We start from the raw sequence: 20,510 nt of genomic DNA on the forward strand, positions 1-20,510 counted from the left end.
GAAGTCAGGTGAGTGGGGGAAGGCCTTCTGAGAACTTCCAGGGAGGTGTTTCCTGCTGGGGGACCATCACGTCTGTCCAGACGGTGCCACCACTGCGCTCGAGAAAGGCTCTGGGGAGCTGGCAGGGACTGCCTTGACATCTCACCCCAGGTTCACACAAAAGGCCGCCCCACTGCACAGTCCGAAGAAGGCGACTGAGCAAGGCACGCGTCACTGGTCTGTCCTGAGTACATACATGCCCTTCCCTCTAAGCTCACAATCCTTGCCAGTGGGGACAGCCCTCTGCCGCTGGCTGTCCCCCTTCTGTCAGCTGATTCAGAAAGGGCCTCTGAACGCTGGCAAGCCTGGAGCCCGGGACCCACCCGATTAACACTCCAGATACACGCCCTTTGGGTCTGGCAGCACATGCCAACCAAGTCCCAAGCCAGTTTATTAGTTTAACCAAAAGGTAAACAGATGCTGGGGATGCAGAAAGGCAAGCGTGCAGGCAGCTGGAAACAAAATCCAGCTGTTTACCCAGAAGCAAAATTAAAACAACTGAAGTGGCATTAAATAAATGAGGCCATGTTTTACCCACCTGGGATTTCCATTGTCTTTTTTTAAAAAGGTAAATATATATATATATATATTTTTACATTGCAGTATATAAATCTAGGCTCTACATATACAGTTTAATTACACAGGGTACGCGCACAGTCATGATGTGTATGTCTTGTGAGCCACACCCTAAACCTGGACAATAGCTCTGCATTGACTTTTTGACCTTGACACTGAGAAAGCCAGGCTGAGGCTAGGTTTCCCTCAGTCTTCACACGGCTGTAACCCTTGCTGTCTCCCCTCCCCACACAGAAGCATTAACCAAAAAAAAGGTTGACAAACAAAAGAACAAAGTGCCCTCTGACGACTGGTCTCCACGGCTCAGTCCAGTCTACTAGAAACACCAGGGTACACCTGGTGTCGGAATGCACCAGACAAGGGAATCCGATGACTTCCTGGCTCTCTCTTTGGTCCACTGCCACAAATCTCTGAGCTTTTCCCAGTGTTTCTTGAGTTCCTACGGCTATTTACAGAACACAAACCCTACCTAACCTTTGGGAGCTATAGTACAGGGTTAGAAAAGAAAATTCCCTGTGATAATCCGGACATCATATTCTGGGTTCATTCTCTTTATTTTTGGAATAAAAACTGGTATTTGGAGAAAAAATTAAAAAGGGATAATAATTTGAAAGTGCTTCTTATGCATGTCAGCTCCTTCACATATGGCTTTTCCATTCAGCTCCCAGCACAGCGCAGACCGGAAGCACGTGTATGATGCTGTTATTACTACAGACGTAGAACGTCACTTACCAGTGCTGCTAGGAGAGTAAGTGTGAGGTGAGAAAGCAAGGGTGCTATCGGTCCCATCTACAAGGGAAAGGGCGGAGAGAGCGCCGGCAGTCCCCTTTCTCTCCCTGTGACTTGAGCACAGGAATGCTACAAAAGGAAGGAAGGAAATGAGTCACTGTAGTCAACGGGGGACATTTTCTGAGGGGGGGGGGTGCGTCGCTGCTCAGAAATCTTTCACAGGCTTGAAATGATTGCATGTAGTCAATTGCAGCAGAAATGTCTGCACCTGAGGAAAAATTGCACATAAGATAAAGGCCCAAGACTCCAAATGGCAGAAGACCGGACATACACGTTGCCATGCAGAGGGCCGTGAGGGTGGCGGAGTGGTCCGCAGCAGAGAAGAGTCCAGAGGAGTCGCTGATCTTCTGTGCTTTCTTCTCTGGCTGAAAAGTTTCGGAAGACCGAAGCTACTTGTGCGGTAATGATTGTGGTGTGTCCTTTATGAGAGAACGCAGAAACACAACAGGGGTTCCAGGAATTGAAACGAGCTTGTGTTGGCCCCAGGGGCACTGTGATGGGGACCTGCAAGGCACACAGGCCTCTGAAGCTCCAGCAGATGCCAGCCAGCAGAGGGCAGAGATTACTGACTCATCCGAACCCCTCCAGGGACCCTTCATGCAGCCCATGCCACTCTAACCTCTGCGGTTTGGGTATCTGGTGGCACGTGGGTGGAGAAAGTAATCCTCTCCCTTTATAAATGGAGCCTGGCCTTGTAATACTGGCATGGAGAACACTCTGCATTGGTGGGTCTAATTTTATTTACTTGGAAGCTATGAGACCAGGTTCTTGGTCCCTTCTGTTTCCCTGTAAAAAGTGACCTCAACTTCCCAGGCCATTGTGCAAATTGGTTTTTCCACAGTCCAGAATCTTCTGTATAGTCCCTCTGGTATATCTACATATCTACACACACACACACACACACACACACACACACACACACACACACACACGATATGTGTGTGTGTATATATATTTTAAAATATGGACTGTTTCGTATTCACTCTCTGGTCTAAAAGCATCAGTGAACCATTTATCCTTTTAATGTCAAATTCACTTCTACTCTCCCCCGCACAGTCCTCTCTCCACAGCTGAGCTCTATAAATATCTGTTGCTTTCACCAATGATTCCCCAACACTGGGTGGTGGTTGGCGTCACCATGGCTGTGCTCGGAGTCAGTCACCATGGCTGTGCTCGGAGTCAGTCACCATGGCTGTGTTCCGCATCACTCTGCCTTTGGCAGAAGGGGCGTGCCGTCCCTTCAGAGGGTGATCTTGCTGTGCCTGTTACTCCAGCAGCCCCGCTTAGCTGTCCTGGGCAGCGTCAGGCTGGTCCGACTGCGCAGCGTCACCTGCTCTTCCACCGAGTTCTTTTTGCGTAAAATGAAATCAAAGTTCACTTGGCTATTCATGGCATAAAAGACGTTTGCAGAGTCCGGGATCACCAGTTCTAGGAAAGAGAAGGAAACAGCAGCTGGTCAGTGTGTGTAGGGCAGCCCATCCCTGACTGGCAAAAGCCAGTGCTGCCCAGACGCACAGCTGGACGGAGTCTCTGTTTCTTGACTATAACCTAGACCAAGCAATGTGAATACTTCCTCATGGCTGGTCCCAAACACCTTATCCCTTTCTGAAACTGAGCACAAGGCATCAGAACTCCTGTGAACTGGCTGCTCAAATACAGGATGGAGCCTGAGGCAGGCGCAGGGGTGGGGCCACCAACGGCAAGACAGACGGTCCCAGGACCACAGAGCTGGAACCAGACCAAGGCTTCCTGGCTCCTGCAAGCACACACACACACACACACACACACACACACACGTACTCCCACAGCCTAGGGTGTCCAGTCACATGGATGACCTGCAGCAACTGTCAGGCATCTTTCCTTGGATTAAATTAAGATACTTTGACATAATTCCAAATCAAACCAGTCATTTATTCTTTTTGTCCAGAGTTTGCCTTTTAACACTAAACATAAGACAGTGTATGCCACTCATTTTTAAGCCATATTCAAATTCAGTGATGCCCAACTAAACACCTGTAATATATAAACAAGGGTTGTTATTACCAGTGGCATACTAAATTGTGTCAACGCAAAGTTGTTTTATGGTTTGAAAACCATAGAATAACATGGGCAGAGGTGGACATTGGGCTTTGTAGAAGTGAGGTCAGAAAAGAAAATGGCAGGGGCTTCTGTCTCCAGATCTGCATGAGGTGAGCTTCTGGTGAATTCCTCATACCAGGACCCCTCAGTTAGCCTGAGATGAACAGGCTCTCCAAGACCAGTACATGATGTCCAAGTGTGTCCCAAGGACTAACACCCCAGAGTCCTCACTTCCGCTCACCTATTTGGGGACCACGATACCGGCAATCCCAACTACACAGCAGTTAGCATTTCTGCAAAGCCCTGTCTGGTACATTATTTATGGTGATTTCATAATTGCCTTGAGCAGAGAGGGCTCTTGTCTCCAGGGAGCTGGTTAAGGGCTATGGCCACTCAGCTGGGGGCAGAGCTGAGCCCAGGTTTCCCTCTTTGAGCCGCTGGGTCTGCAGATCCACCGCTTCCCTTTGCTCCACTCTGCAGCCACGTGCTGCAATTCAACAGACCACCTGGGGAATTATCATTTTAACTGCAACCGCGTTTAGGTATTACAACTGAGAGTCAGGATGGCAGCGCCTGAAAAGTGCTTGCTAAAGGGCGCAAGGACTAAATTTCCTCCCCAGAACCTACACTTAAAAATAAAATAAAATAAAATTAAATTAAATTAAATTAAATTAAATAAAAATAAAATAAAATAAAATAAAATAAAATAAAATAGCTAGATTTGGAGCTGGAGAGATGGCTTAAGGTTAAAGAACACTGGCTACTTGTTCGAAGCACCTGGGTTCGATTCCCAGCACCAATAACCATCTGTAACTCTAGTTCCAGAATTAAAAACAAAAACAAAAATAAACAACAAAAACAAAACCCCACACTCTAAAACTATGACAAGAGTGCTTCCGGGTCAGACAGGACAGAGAATCGCAAAGGCAATAAAGGCTGTGTGTGAGGACCTGCCCAGACCCAACAGGTTCCACCTGCTTCCCACTCGTGACACACAGAGACTGCTCATGGGAATGTACTTCTCATGGGGAACACAAACAGTGGACAAGAGGAATTCTACAGAAAAGCCCAGAACAACAGCAAAGGAGTCTACGGGATGGGGTAGCAGCTTGAGAGTCACCCTGGCACACCTAAAAACCACCAGCAGGGGGCACTAGAGGCAGATCAGTGGATAAGGGCACTTGCTGCTGTGAGCATGAGAAGCCCCCTGTCAGGATTGCCTGGGCTTGCTGGCCACCAGCCTTGCTCCAGGCTCAGAGAGAGCAGGACACATTTTGTACAGTTCTGGTCACATGCACAGGCACACATCTGTACACTCATACAAATATGTGCACATGCCCCGCCATCACTAGGATCCAATGAAAAGAAAGACATCACAGGCCTTTCTGCTGTGGGCGGCTGGCTCTGCCGCAGTGCAGCGCGCGCCCACCTTTGTCCTCCGAGATGACCTGGACCAGCTCATATTCCTCCGCTGGGTCCGACTCCAGATTGTGCTTTGACATCGCCCTCTGGATCACGGCGGGGGTCTTATCTTGGCTTGTCAACTGCAAAGACAACAAACACATCTGTAGTGAACTTAGTTCACGGTTCCTAAGCTCCTGACCTCTGACTTGTGCTGTCGTGATAGAGTAGGTGGCGTTGGAACAGGACGAAGAGCCAGGACTCCTGAGTGCTAGTGCAACTTCTGTCTGAGCAGCTGAAGGAAGGCAGGTGGTGATCACATGCCCCCTCCCCAGCCCCGACTAAAATGGGGGAAACATGTATTGCCTATCAGCCCACCCTAGTTAAGTTCCCCGAATAAAAGAATATACATGAAGGAGCTATGAACAAGGAGGTACAGCATTATGAGCCCTGGGCCAACGCGATCTTCATGTGTCAACCTAATGCTAACATTAGCTGACAACCAAGAGAAAAAAATCCGCTCTAACTCTGCCCACTGACCACTGCAAAAAAAGAAAGGGGGGGGGGCAAGAAACTATGACCCAGCAAACCATTTGCTAAAAGACATGAAAGCTTCTGTGCACAAAGGCCTTCTGGGCCACTAAAGGAGAACAAGCTAAGAACTAACACCTGCAACAGTGGAGAAGACACCTACAAACGCGCTGAGGAAAAGAAACGAGCCGTAAAGAAGGCATTAGCCATGAAGCCTGTCTCTGGGGCATTAGGAAACCAGCCTCGAGTTTAAAGGGGACTGACTGGTGGGAGGTTGTAGGGAGTCTTGGTGTGGCAGACAGACAGATATATACAGACTTTTAAAACTCAAAGAACTGAACTTTAAGATCTCTAACTGTATGTAAATCACACGTCAATAAAAACCAGCTTCTAATTAAAGCACAAGTGTTCTGTTCATCCTCAAGTCTGAGTTTCCTTTTCTTTATCTTGCCCTGCTAGATGATTGGAACATAAGCTCAGGTGGCATGAAAGAGGGACATCCCAAAGCCATATCTTCAGTGATTTCTTTAAAGGCTAAAGACGTGAAAGGAAACTCAGGTTATGCATATTTTACAAGAAAATCTGTTCTTACCAGGAGCAGATTGCTGGAGCTTGGCACGCACATGTGCACACACACACACACACACACACACACACATTCACACAAGAGTTGGGGAAACAGTGAGAGTGAGAGAGAGAGAGAGAGAAAGAGAGAGAGCCCATGAGCGCGAGCACTTGATTTCCTCACGGCCTAGGTGTCTGACCCTCACTGCAGCTGGTGTCTGTGGTTCAGTAAACAGCAATAAGGACTTCATAGATTTACCTAATGCTAAAACACTAAACATGTGGCTCATACTTATACTTACAAGGAAAGAATTGGTGAACACAAATTTTAAAGGAGGGAGATATATTTTTTGATAGTATAAAGGAAATTATCCCCAAACAGAATCAAAGTCTGCCGGTAGTGTAATGCTGGGGGGAAAGCCACGTGTGGGGTGAGCATTAGGCTAAGATAGAGAAAATTTCGGTTTAGAAATCAAGGCTTCCTCTTCAGCGAGAAAATAAAGCTACAGATACTGGCTGTGGCCAAGAGCTTTCATTGGATCCTTATTATTTTGTGGCACAAACGCTATAGAGAACTAATAGTTAAAATTAGCATTAACAGCAGAGAAGGCTCCAGACTTCACCCTGTGCAACATAAAGGGTCCCAGGAAGGGACAATGACAGGGCCTGTTCTCCCAAAGGCAGGCCTTATTCCAAGGAAGGAATACTCTGGGGCCCCAAGACCAGGACAGCACGTTCGATCCAAGATGTCTCCTACAAGGCAGGTTTTCTCCTGACAGAGCAGAGCACACTGCTGTGGCCACAGCACACAGCATTAACCACGGGGTACATACATTTGTACTCTGATTCCAGACACTGTGGTCATGTAGGTGGCCCCTGTCTCTCTGGTTGGCATATGTAACAGAAGCAGATGACTAGAGTGTGCCAAAAACACAACTACTATTGCTGACTTGGGCTCCCTTGGGCTGCTGTTCTTCTAGTGCGTCTTCATTAGCCACTCCCCTAAGACACTGAACTGGGCCTTATCCCACACTCATTCCCACTCAGTGGGGCTGAAAGACACATACTATTGGACTCCAACACCAAGCCTCCATCACCCGTGTCTGTGGCAATCTATTAAACAATGTCATTTGGATGTCCCAATCTAAAGACCCTGAGACCTCCTCCTTTAGTACTTTCACCAGCTACCTGCCACCAGACGGCCTTGGGTCCTCCCTCTCCACAGAAATCCTCCCTCTTCCTTACTCTCCACAACAGTTACCAAAAGGCTGATAAGGGATGAAGGGCCTCATTCAAGCCCTTATCATCCCCTGCAGGAAAGATGGGAGCAGCTTCCTTCCTTGCTTCCCACCCACAGTGCTCCCTCCCTCCCACCTCAAGCAGCAAGTCTCCACAAGGCTTGTCACGTTTCTCAGGAACAAACCTAATCATTTCTTAACCTCGGCCTGAACATTAACACAAAGTCCCCCGAGGACACTAGGCCATTTCCAAGCTGGCCTGGCTTCTGTTAGAGTACCATTTGGTATATGACCTCTCTCCCGTTCCAAGTTCTTCAAAGATCAATGAGTCTTACACATCTCCCTCTCCTCACAGCTCAGGGCAATAACTAGTAACAACACATCCTCAATAATTACTGTATTCAATGAGTGCTTCAGCAAAGGTTAAGAGACAATGACTCCGCCCTACCTCCGGCACACCTAAGCCTCAGCTTGGAGGCAAATGAAGACATGAAATTTATTGTAGATTTTAACTACAGAGAAGATTTTTCTTTTCTTTTTCTTTTTTTCTCTTCTTTTTAGTATATGATAGGCCCTGCTGACTAAGGAATTTAATCACCTACCACAAGACTTTACAGTTAAGGTTATGACCATGAGAGGCCGAATATGTATTCCAGAAAGACCACCATCATCAGAAGTAGCTTTGGAATTTCCCTGTCTAGTGCTGTTTGTGTAAGAAGCACATAAATCTCAATTCCATTTACTGCTGAAGTGTAGCTACTTGCCTACCCAAACTGCACCTCCACCATAATCACCCACTTCAGGAGCTCGGCTTGGTCCAGATGGCTAAGGGAGAAAGTGGAGCCACCAGGGACTACACTCCTGAGAAGGCGTGCTAACTTAGTAGTCGGTGCGATCGTAGGAAGAACTCCAAGAAGACATGTGCAGCAATTGCATCTGCCCTGGACTACTGCCCCACAGTTACCCACACTGTGCACCATGAAACAGGACCTCAACCCGCATGAATGGGTTTAAACAATTCTTAAGATGTCAAAACTATAACCTATATGCATCTGTGCCTTAGATAAACATACCACCAATCTGCGCCCAGGAAGACATTTTTCATACTGGTTTTGTGTGCACGTGCAGACAGGTCTGATAAATGTGGGAATTCAAGGGTGTGGGTCCACACAGCCGACAGACCTCCCAGGGAGGCCGGCCCCTTACCATGATGCTCTTGTACATGTTGCCATTGCTGTCTTCTATACTGATGCGGATGATGCAGGTGTCTTCATTCTGCTGATTGTAAACAGGAGGCAGTACTGTGGAGGTAATGGACGTCACAGAGACGGAGCGCTTGTGGATTTTAGGGTTGTTGTTGCAGGATGGAGGGGAGGACAGGGGGTTGATTAGGGACGACATCCCTGAAGAATTCGTGTCCATGGAATGGATGGAGGAACAGGAGGAGGAGGACTCGGAGAGCTGGAAGAGTTAGCACATTCCCAGAGAGAACAAAACCATTAGAACCTGGACCAAACACGCTTTGCTTTCCAAAACAGAAGTAGACACAAAGATTGATCGGGTCTGATTATTTTCTCAATATCTCATGTGTCTCTTATCTCTGATACACACACACACACACACACACCATGGGCTCATGTGACTATCAGTGACTCTGTGTGAGCTAATCACTCTGAATCCAAGAAAGGCACAGTGGCTGTTTGATGGCCTGTTTTCAGTCGTCGGTATGAAAGTTAACCAGGAGGTGGCAGCAGATACCAGACTATACAGGCCGTTCAGGCTGTTTACAGCTGCTGGGAAGCCTTCCTTGTAGGAGCCCACTGAGTCTCACCAACAGTTCTCAATGTGGCCATGGAGAACATTCCGTCCTGACTACTTCATGTCCAGATTCTGTAGTAGGAGATACATGTCTTCATGTTTAGAAGCATCTAAGATAAAGACTACTGCTTGTGTAGTTCTGCTGGGAGGGCCTCAGAGATCACCTGACCCCTTTGTCAAATAGAGAAACTGGAGGCCCAGAGACAACACCGGGCCCCAGGTCCATCTACCCGGTCTCACGACCACCAGGACCAGAGTTCACCATCCCCCTTTGCTGTGGTGTTTGCACAGCAAGCGCCAAGCCATGCACAGCTATGATGAGTCAGCTAATTTGTGTTCGAGTTTTGACGCCCTTAGAGCTGTGAGACTGTTAATGAGCTTCCACTCATCCTTCTGCCTTAGGTCACAGCTGTCTTGCAGGGTTGGGGAGGGAGGAGGCACCCCCAAAACAGCATCGCAACAATGCCGAGAGCACGGTTCAGCAAGTCAAGTCACTTGCCTTGAAGACACAGCCTTGGAGGATCCCTGCCACTTTTCACATTTGCTGGTAGGACCAGCGACATACACTTTCACGGTCTACATCAAGGCCATCTGCCAGATGTATGGCTGCAGTGATGTGCTTCTCTGAGTATTTAAGATTCAACCGATATTAATTTCCAGACAAAGAGATGCTTTAAACTCACCAGGGTGTATTCCTGACATAAAACCATTAAACTGAATCATTTAAACATCAATTGTTACAGAAAAGTGTGTGTGTGTGTCATATTCAGAATAAATTAAGATGGATTATAATAATCCTATAAAATAAAACTCATTATTAACTTCATACACACACACAGTTTCACAGAAACAGATTAAGGAATTTAGCTTTTCGATAATGTGGCTTCTAAAAAAAATAATAGGAACTATGTTATCTGTAATTTCTCAGGGCTGCTTCTTCCTATGTCACCCTATGTTAAGGACTATTCCACAGCATGGGTGTCCTATGATGGCTTGCAAACTGCAATGCCAGTTCTGATATGTAGTGTCTACAGTGGGAATGCCATGATATCATTTAGCCATTTGCTGCTGCTGTTTGGAATTCTTCTTCTGTTCCCAAGTGACTCAGCCTGAGCACTTACTCAGAGTGGATAATTTTAACAGCATTATCTTGCCTGCAAGTCTATTAGCCAGGAAGGTCAGCTCTCCAAATGCTGCCTGAAGTTTTTTCACATTCACCTTCCTTTTTCCCTTGGGCTTTCCATGATCCTAATAAAATTTATAGCTGAGGGGGTAACACATTGGGATGGCGAGCTCATATGAGTTATATATAGCATCCTCGCAAGGATTTAAGTGGTAAGGAACAAGCACAGCAATAACTGTTTATAAGTGATGATAAGGTACATGAAGAAAGAGGAATGCAAATTACACTTTACTTTTAAAGAAAACAGCCTCATGTGGGAGAGCAGGAGAGATGGTGGTGTGGAGGCCACTAGGGAGGAGGCGTCTTCTGAGGCGCTCCTGTCTCTTCCTCCCATCTTATGCAGTAGTTCTAGAATTCCAAGTAGACAGACATGCCTGGTTTTTTGTACTTTGGAGGAATCTCAACTCAGGGACTTGCATTTGTGTGACAAGTGCTTTGTCACTGAGCCATCATCCTCTGGATTAAGATCCAGCTGATGTCAAGTCATGGAGAATGACAATATTCCAGGCTTAGGAAACATGGTTTTTGAGACAATAGCCAGATGTTAGCTGTCTGCAGCCTTTTTCCTTCAACATCTGGAACATGGAGGACCGTACCTGCTCCATCCATGGCAAAAACGATGTGAGAGCGGTTGGATCACCTCTAGCTGGTGAGTCCTAAAATACCTCTCAAATTACGACTTGGGGACACTTGAAGGGTCTCAGACTGGTGTTACAGCTGAGGACAACGTGCAAAGCAACACAAGTGCCCCCTACTGGGCAGAAGACATAGGGACTGTCACCTGTACTCTTCCCTGGTGTGAGTCCAAACGAGGAGGCCAGAAGAAATGACAGAATAAGTCTAGTAGCCAAAACTCTCCCCCAAATGCTGTGGGTTCCAGTCATGGCAGAGCTGACCTCTCTGAGCCAAGCTCCTTGGCCAGTGAGGAGACTGAAGGAGATGTTTTCTCTTACTTACTTGTGCAGCCATGAGGAATGGCCTGGACAAGGAGCCCATTATCAGGGCATACCGTTTGCAATCTATTTCCACTGTGGTACACTGTGCCACCATTATCAAATCCTCAGCCACTGAAGACTGCGCCCCCCGCCATGTGATTGGTTTCACTGTCCCTCCCACTGAAGCCAGATCATATCTCCCTGATTCCGTTATTTATGTTGGATTGGACCACATGACCGCTTTGAGCAATGGAATGTCAGTAGGTATGACCAAGAAAAGGCTCTCCCTGTGTGTCCTTGCAGGGCGGGGCTTTGTCCCCTCTTCATATGCCTCAGCATGGTAAGAGGATGTTCTGGAAAACCAATTATTCTAGATAAATAAATGACAGGTAACTGAAGCAGGCTTTGGGTTAAAATTGTAGTGTAAGGCCAAGCCCAACATAGCCAGTCCCCAAGACACAGGGAGGCTGTTCCCCATCATTGAGTCTTAGTGCTTCCCTGTGGGTGTGCTATGGGACAAGTGCGGGTAAGACAGCACATGGCACCAAAAAGCTGGTGGGCATCAATTTCTCGGTTTTGCTCCTGCTCAGGCAATCCTGCATCTGTTGTATAAGGTGTATTTGTGTTATGGGCCATAATCCTTCAGTGCACTTAGATATGGACATAGAAATGTTTGCAGGGACAAATGAATAGCAGCCTCCTTAGTACTTTGTATCTTTTTCTCTGGGGATGGGTCCCCAGAAGGAACTCTGCTTCTGATGCACTGGAAAACCTGGACACAGACATTCTTCACGTGGCAAGCAGCACGCTGGGGGCTGCGACAGGAGAGAATTATGGGAAGGTTTAGTATGCACCTTCTTTTGCGGCTCATCTGGTGTGTCCATGGGTGTGATGGAGCCCTCCTCGGCCTCGGAGTGGTTTGACTCACAGGACGACACGCTGACCGAGTCCATGCTCTCCCCAGAGCTCCCGCTGGCTGCGGACTTGGGCTGCTCTTTGGTGGGAGTGCTCCCGGGGATGATGTCAGATCCCAGAAACAGTCTGCAGGAGACAGAAAGCCAACATCTGAGCTGTTACAAACCTAGAACCCAGGACTGACTGAATAATGTGTGCTGATTAAGCCCTTAATGTTTTTTCAATCATGTATGTTCTATTGTAAATATTGTTTTAAAAAAAAACCTGTAATGTTTCTAACAAACAGCAGTGATTATCTTGTCCCAGTTGATTATGTCCCGGTTCAAATGACACATAGGTTGTTTAACTGATGTAGCCAGAGTCTTTCTAAGCCATTGGTCCTCCATCTTTTACATGGACCTCTGTGACAGGGTCCACTATCAGCACCCCACCCCTTATTGCTTCCTAGCCTAAAATGAACTTTAAACTTTGTGAATCTGGGAAGGGTGGGTGTGCGCTGAATAAATGGCCAAGGAAAATCACTTCTGCTTCGAGACATCTGGCAAACTAAAATAACCCACACCCTTCTCCATGAAATAACTAGGTAAGAAATATTAAAACCCCGCTTGAGCTGAGCTGGTAAGATGTAAGGGAAATCCCTACAGGCCAGGCCTTACAGAAAAAGGGAACTGAAAATCGGAAGCTGATGAGCTATTTCTGCAGCTGCTCTGGTTGGGAAATGGAAGATATGAATGTTGCCAAAACAGTCATTGTTTTAAAAAACACTAGCACAATTTAATTATACATAATAATGGGATTCCATTGATATTTCCATACATGTATACATAATTCATGTGTATGAATTTAACACATACACAGTACTGTGAAATGAGGGTTCTGCTTACTAAAGTAAGGTAGATAGCACCTAAACTCATATATAAAGCCAGGCACTCAAAGGGCTTTACCCTCAGTAAGGAGATGGGCTAGAAAAGTATCTTCTCACAGGCACAGGCGACAACAGGAAAGTCTACCTGGCCTGGCCTGAATTAATACAGAAGAAATAATGTCTCTATGCATGATGGCCCTGATAGACATGAAGCTATGGGAAGAGAGGTTAGGGTATAATGAAAACACAGGGAGCCCTGCACACGTGCAAGAGCAGAGCCAGGAGACACTGAGACCAGACAAGGAAACAGACAGATGCAGTGCCTGAGAAGATTCCAGAACTGCTGAGCTGTAACAGCCCACTGATCCAGAAAGCACTGCACCCTCACATCACAAAGACAACCATGATGTCTGCAGGCAATTGGTGGGCTTGGGAAGAGTCGAGGTAAACTGCTTGGCCAGGGAGAAGTGGCCAATGTTCCCTAAGGACTATCCTTGTTTGCCCCTAGCCAATGCAGGTAATGTCACCCAAAAGTCCGCTCTTAGGTTTGTAAGTGATGCGATCTGTGTGAGAGAGAAGCGTCCTAGAAGTGACACCTGCCTTCTCTGATCCCTCAAATTCTGAAGATCAGCTTTCTGGAGCAGAGCGGGTCTTCTCAAGCTCCTGTTGCAGAAGCTGGCTGGCACACTCCAAGCCTGGACCAAGTGAGCACTTTTTATTCCCTTTCTCCTCTCCTGTGGTGCTCCCTCCTCTCCCGTATCCCTTCCACCGCTCTCTCTCTCTCACTCTGCCTTCAGAATGTAATTTCACCATATGGTAAAATTTCTATAAACTTCACTCTGAGCTGAATCTGAGCATGCGTTCTGTCCTCCCATTGTAAGCACATGAGCCACCTTTTCCATACTTTGGTTTCCTGGGCTCTGTAATTGGAGCTAATTATAGAAATGGTTTCCTAGATCATGTTGTATGTAGATTTTATAAACACATACATTGCTCTTATAATAGCCCTAGCTTTTGGCTCAACTTACCTATGCTAAACATACTCACTAATCACTGGGGAGTGGGGGGGGGCACAGCATTTAGACCCTGTGAACAACAAATACAGCCGAGGCGTCTCTCCATGGACTTTAAGTTCTATACAGACACATACCGTATACAGTATAGTGGAAGAAGTTAATGAGATGAAAGAAAAAAAAAAAAACAAAGACAAAAGGCAACCAAGGGAGGGCACCAAGGCCAGGTAAGATGAAGGGCTAGAGTGTCCAACACGCTTGTCAAGATGACATTTCTACAAAAACACTGGAAGGAAGTGAGAAAGTGAGCCAGGTGGCTCTTTGGGAGAAAAGTTAGTAGAACAAAGGCAACTGACAATGACTGCCTGGTGTGTGTGGGGGGGGGAGGCGTCCTGAGGTAGCTGAAGTGCAAATGGTGGAGTGAACAGGAGAGAGGACAGACAGATGGACACAGGCAGACAGGGTGGTGGTGCTGATGCTGTAGGGCGATGGGGGGACAGACAGATGGACACAGGCTGATAGGGTGGTGGTGCTGATGCTGTAGGGCGATGGGGTCCTGTAGATGGTCTAAGGCCTCTGGGTTCTACCCAAATGGAGTGAGGCCTCTCGAAGCTGACCACAGAAGGCCTCCTCATCTACCATACATGATGAGCACTGTTTCTACTATAACACTGCTTACTCTAGGCTGTGCAAACAGCCGACAGGAATGAGGATGACCAGAGGAGACCTCACCATCGGAAGATCTCTTAGGAGAGAACATTCTGGCCGACATCTGAGGAAGATAAAGACCATTTCTAGCCTGTAGGAAGGACTAGTGTGAAGGGCCTGAGCAGGCAACAGCCTGGTGTGTCTTAAGGTTGGTGTGGTGAATCTTGGTGAGGATTCCAGAGCAACTGTTGGAAGCGAGGGAAGGTTGGGCACAGATCCTATAAGGCCTGGGAAACTAGGGCCTACAGTTGAGAGTTCACTTCAAAATAAAACCATTGGGAGTTTTAAAACTGACATAATTTACTGTTCAAAGGATCACCAGGCTATTTAGCGAAGAATGAATTGTTGGAACAAGAGGACAGTCAGATGACTGCAAAACTGTCACTAGAGTGTCCAGGAGAGGAATAGATGGACCTAATGAGCTGTCTGAGTTCAGGAGAGAAAATGCGCCTGTCACGTGAGCATTCGGAGCACAGTGCTCTCCCCTCTGTGACAGGACCTGACGGGGACTCACAGGCTCAGCCTCTTCACCATGCTCTTCCGAGGCTTAGGGGAAGTGGTGCTGGCGTCCGCAGCTGCTTCGATCTCACACGAGAGGGCATAGCTGAGAAAGACAGGGAAGGTTTGAAGTCAATATCTAAGCACAGAAGAACAGATTCCCAAACTCATGTGATTTATTGAAATACTGGATTTAGAGGAAGGTTCTGCATAGCCAAAGTAAAGCTCTGGACCGTGGTGTCCTGGCATGAGTATCAGCGGGGGCTTGCTGATGGCCACGTGTGACAGCTTTACACTGCAGGCCTCTCCTGCTCCTTTCACAGGCAGATGGATAGAGCCTGTCCTGTTCTGCAGGCTTCGACTCAAGGATGACTGGCAAGAGCTGAAGCTGACGGCAGCCTGCCCCTTGATCATCCTCATCTAACCCCAAGACTGGGGGCAGAGTGGGGGAAGGAGGGGAGAAGAATCGCCTTCCCTCTATCAATCACCAGCGCTTCCTTCCTGCTTCCTCCTTCTATGCGACTGTGTCTCTGTACACATTTCTAACATTATGTTAGAGAAATGAAAGAAGGTATTTTTGTAAAATATCTAACCTTTGGTGAATAGACATATCAATTACATTAGTTATAAAAATATATAAATATAATTACAGACATTATCTTTGATGGCCAAAAAAATGCCTCAATTAAAAATGCCTCAGCTTCAGATATTGATATGCCAGGCAAATGCTAACCAATACATGCACGAGAGGAGTTTCTGCTTTGGAATGTTTCTTGTGAGCGCCGGAGGCTGTAGCTAGCGCAGGTACAGTGGAGCAGGCAGGAGGGTCAGGACGCCCTTCATTCCAGCACCTCAGAGCTAGGGAGTGACCAGGTCGGCCTGTCACGACTGCAGTGCCCCTCAAAGCCCCAAGCCTCACAAATACTTATTGACTGTTCATTCCACTCTCGCTAATGATAAATCTTCAAAGAAAATCTCAGGTCTACCTCAGGGATCAGCAAACTTTCTCTGAATCAGACCAGATAGTAAGTATTTTAGGCTGTGGGCCATATGGTCTGTCTTAACGCACAAGAGCAACCACAGATGTAAAGGACTGGGCTACATTCCATTAAAGCCTTATTTATGAATCCTGAAATTTGAATTTCAAACGACTACTTTCCATGCCACATTCTTTTATTTTTTCCTTCTGCCACTTAAAAATGTGAAAACAGGCAGCGGGCCGGGCCACATATGGCCTACAGACGAATCTGACGACCACCAGACTGGAGGAAAGGTCGGAACCCACTGGGCCAGCAGTCAAAGCATGAGAATCAGGGTGCCTTTCCTTGTACACCAGCCAGTGTTTTGAGAGCTGTGTCCTGGGCCCCACCCATACCGGAGGCATCACTGGCCTCCACACACCCAGGCTGTCAGGACCTCAGGCCTTTACATGTTCCTATCTTGCTCTGTCTGGAATGTTCTCCAGCTCTTCGGATGAGGTCTCCCTCCACAGCCCCACCTACTTGGTAGTATCTGTCAGTTTTCCCTGTGCCCCGCCACTTCCTGGTCAGGGATCTGCTCCTGCCCATAGGTCCAAAGCACTTTACTCTATTTCATCTCTCAGGAGACCTCTTTTTTCCTCTTCCTCCACCCCTCCCCATCCCCGCTCCTCTGTCTCTGACAGTTCACACCATGAACTCTGGGACAATGGCAGGGGCAGTGATGAGGAGGAGCACGGTTATCATTCTAGGGCTTTCCAGAAAAGGACTTCATACATTAGAGCCAACAGGTTACAACCGGGTTTCCTGCAGATGGGGAGGGATAAGACTCGCTCTAGGCTTCCATGGTAAGGGGAGGAGCCAGACATAAGACCCACCCTCTAGTCCTGCTGACAGGTGACAGACAGGTCAGCCTACCTCTCCTCCTCTGTTAGAAGCTGCTGCCTCTGGAACCACTGGATAAACTTCTGGTCTGGGCTCATGCAGTAGCTGTTGCAAGCAGACTGTAGGAGCTTTATCTGGGCAATCACTTCAAATTCCTAAAGAAGACAGAAAACCAGGAGACTGAGTAATACGATGAAACCAATATAAATCTTTTCCACATGGAACTGTAATATCTAAGGGTATTGTATGGAGAAAGCCATTGATGAAGACTCTGCAATCCGGCTGCCTTAGAGAGTAAATCGTAAAAGTTCTAACTCAGGGGTGAGGGGTGGGACCTAGCTCAGTGGTGGAGCGCATGCCTGGTATATGCATGCTGCTCTGGTTTCAATCTCCAGTACAAGCACAAATAAATCTTAAAATACACATATGCAGCACTTCAGCTCCTCAGTCCTCATATGCTTCGTTTCCCAATCCTCTCTTCTTGAAAAGGAAACTCATATGGATACAACAGGCCATCCAGAGAAGCCGGCTCGTCACCAACTCAGTTCATAATGGCGCCTTCCTTCCTGTTGCCATTCTTGGGATTTTTTCTTTTAAATATAAGATTATGAAATATGTAAAAAAAAAAAAAACTTTTTTCACTTCTATTTCATATCTTAAAAAGAAGAGATGTGAGTCAAAAAGCTTGAAGCTCCCATCGCAGCGTCTCCAACTCTTCCCCCTCAATAAATGCACACCAGCGGGGCCGGCCGCCTAAACGGCCAGGGTCTCGGCAAGCCGGATGTTTAGGTTTTCTAGATCCTTGGGTTTTTACTACTCCAGTAAAGAAATCATCTAACTAAACCTTCTAAAGCTCACAAGAAGCAGGCACATAATTATGCCCCAATCACTTACATATCTTTGCTTGCTTCAAGGTCCCTTTTTTTTTAAAGGATTTGTTTATTTATTTTATGTATATGAATACACTGTAGCTGTATGGTGTGAGCCTTCATGTGGTTGCTGGGAGTTGAATGTTTAGGACTCTGCTTGCTCTGGTCCACCCCGCTCGCCCGCTCGCCCGCTTGCCCGCTCGCTCCAGTTAACCTTGCTCGCTCAGGCCCAAAGATTTATTTATTATTATAATTAAGTACACTGTAGCCATCTTCAGACACACCAGAAGAGGACATCAGATCTCATTATAGATGGTTGTGAGCCACCGTGTGTTTGCTAGAATTTGAACTCAGGATCTTTGGAAGAGTAGTCAGTGCTCTTAACCACTGAGCCATCTCTCCAGCCCTCCAAGGCCCCTTCTTAATGTCAGCAGTCAGCACAAACTGCAGCTTTAGGCTTTATACTTAAACTCTGTAAACATTTAGTTTCTTAGTCTTAAAGGGAAAGAGGGTAGCATGCATGCTCATGCTGAAGTTAAAGGACCACCATGATGCACTGTGGAGGCACAGCAGGCCGGGCCAGAAGCAACCGAGAGCGGGCAGAGCCTGTGGGCCTCAGCGCTCTCATCCCTTGGTCCAGCGCTATCGTCAAATATTTACCACCATGCCACAGGGAGCTCAGTGGACCAGGGACCCAAAGCTCCGGCTGGTTCGTGCTGGTATCTTGTTGCTCTGGAGTCGAGCCCAGCTTGCTTCTCTGCCCTGTGTTTGCATGATGTTCTTTGTCCCTGTGTGGTTCTCTGGCCTCAGAGCTGAGACTAGACTCGGCCTCCTGTTCGCTTCTCTAAGAAAGACCCTTCACCTCTGCTTTGAGCTTGGACAGATAAATATGGCTGCCTGCTCCCCTGCCTGTCTCCCTCCTGGATTACAGACTTCCTGAGGGCAGGGCTCTGGCTTTCCACTGTACAAGTTCCCAAACTCCCATACAACCATACAACCAGTGCAGGTGGCGTGGTGGATGAACACAGGAGTAACGGACGGAGGGGTCCTACAGGGAGTTACTGCACTCACTCGCTTTCCTTCCAAATACTCAAATGCCTATCTCATGTCCATCTGACCCAATATGATGGCAAAATTTACACTTAAAAAAAAACAAAAAACCACAGTACAGGAGGTGAGAGATGGCTCAGTGGTTAAGAGTACTGGCTGCTCTTCCAGAAGTCCATAGTTCAGTTCCCAGCAACCACATGGCAGTTCACAGCTGTCTATAACTTCTGTTCAGGGAATCTGACTCCCTCACATATGTAGGCCAAGCACCAATGTACATAAAATAAAAATAAATTCTAAAACAAACATAATGCAGAACTACTCTATCCACAGAAAGATCAAGTTTGATATAGAACACCCTTCAAGATAATCACCTACTTCTTATAAGGACACTATATCCTTTCCTCTCCCAGACAGACCCACCGGAGTAGCCGTCTTTGATAATGTCATTCACTTTTAGAAACTTCTTAAGTGAACTTGTTTTTTTTTGTTTGTTTGTTTGCTTGTTTGTTTTATTTAAGCACTAACACACAGGTCTATACAACATGATATTTTGGAATATGTATTTGCTATGAAATGACTAAAACAAGCTAACTAATGTATTACTTGTTTCACAAACTTCTTTGTGGAAGACTTCCACATATATCCTCAGCAATGATTTTCATGTGTTCCTACATATGAACATTAGAGTTCATACACTGTGACTAACTATAGAGTAAACCTGTATTGCTAAACATAGCTGTGAAGGTGATGGTAGGAAAGGAATCTCAAAATCTCTCTGACTCTGTATTAGGGATCAAATACAAGACCTCATGCGTGCTGCTCGCGTGCCCTGTCACTGTTGTGTCCCCAGCTCTACCTATACCACCTTTCCTTTATTAATGAGATTTGCCGCAGGACAAAGTGTGAACTCCGACTCCCCACCAGCTTACTGTGGCCCAGTCCTTAATCTCTTCCACCCCCACCTTTCACTGAAGATGTGGAAAGAGAGCTTGCAGGGCTCTTGTGGAGTAATGTGTAGGAAGACGCCGACATAATGGTATATTTATAAATGTTCAGTGATTATTATTTTTCTGTCTCCAAAAACAAACAAAAGAACATAGTTTCTCTCCACTTCTTTCAGTTTTTTCATGCCCAGGTGAAATAAAATGGCAAAGCCCAGGCGAGGGTGGTACTTACCCTTCTTCTTTTCTCGAAGTTGATCAGTCCACCCTGAAAAAAATGTTTGGAAGAATGTAAGCAACGGAACTGCAGCGCCCATGCTGTTGGGGCCACGGTGAGTAAGTTAAAGAGATGAGAGAGTTGTAACTCTTAATGATTGTATAAACATGGCAGCGATGGGCAAGACAACCATCCTTTTCTTGAAGAAAAATGTCCCTTTATTTATGATGGAGCAGCTCCTAAAATGTCTGAAACCAACAACAATGGCAGTGAGGAAGCACCGAGTCCGCATCAGGCACATTTGCCAAGCTGTGAGGAGCAGACTCTCCACTCCACTCCACGCCTCCCCTCGGCTGAACGACAGCGACAGGTGCACGTTGACTCACGCTGGGAGCCAAACTGTCCATGATTTATCATAA

The 20,510-nt window shown here is 46.8% G+C and overlaps 1 protein-coding gene across 1 annotated transcript in view; it reads right to left on the bottom strand.

Moving 5' to 3' along the window:
* Positions 1–628: 628 nt before the first annotated feature.
* Positions 629–20,510, bottom strand: part of Rgl1 (ral guanine nucleotide dissociation stimulator like 1) — a 106,521-nt gene continuing 86,639 nt past the window's right edge. Inside the window, exons 12-18 of the mRNA XM_052200238.1 lie at positions 20,110–20,142; positions 17,048–17,169; positions 15,169–15,258; positions 12,008–12,194; positions 8,424–8,678; positions 4,913–5,027; positions 629–2,832 (exon numbers count right to left, since the gene is read on the bottom strand). Of these exons, the coding sequence (XP_052056198.1) occupies positions 2,645–2,832; positions 4,913–5,027; positions 8,424–8,678; positions 12,008–12,194; positions 15,169–15,258; positions 17,048–17,169; positions 20,110–20,142 (990 nt within the window). The 3' untranslated portion in view covers positions 629–2,644. The remainder of the gene's footprint in view (positions 2,833–4,912; positions 5,028–8,423; positions 8,679–12,007; positions 12,195–15,168; positions 15,259–17,047; positions 17,170–20,109; positions 20,143–20,510) is intronic.

This window comes from Apodemus sylvaticus, chromosome 12 (genome assembly GCF_947179515.1).
Source record: "Apodemus sylvaticus chromosome 12, mApoSyl1.1, whole genome shotgun sequence".
NCBI lineage: Eukaryota > Metazoa > Chordata > Mammalia > Rodentia > Muridae > Apodemus > Apodemus sylvaticus.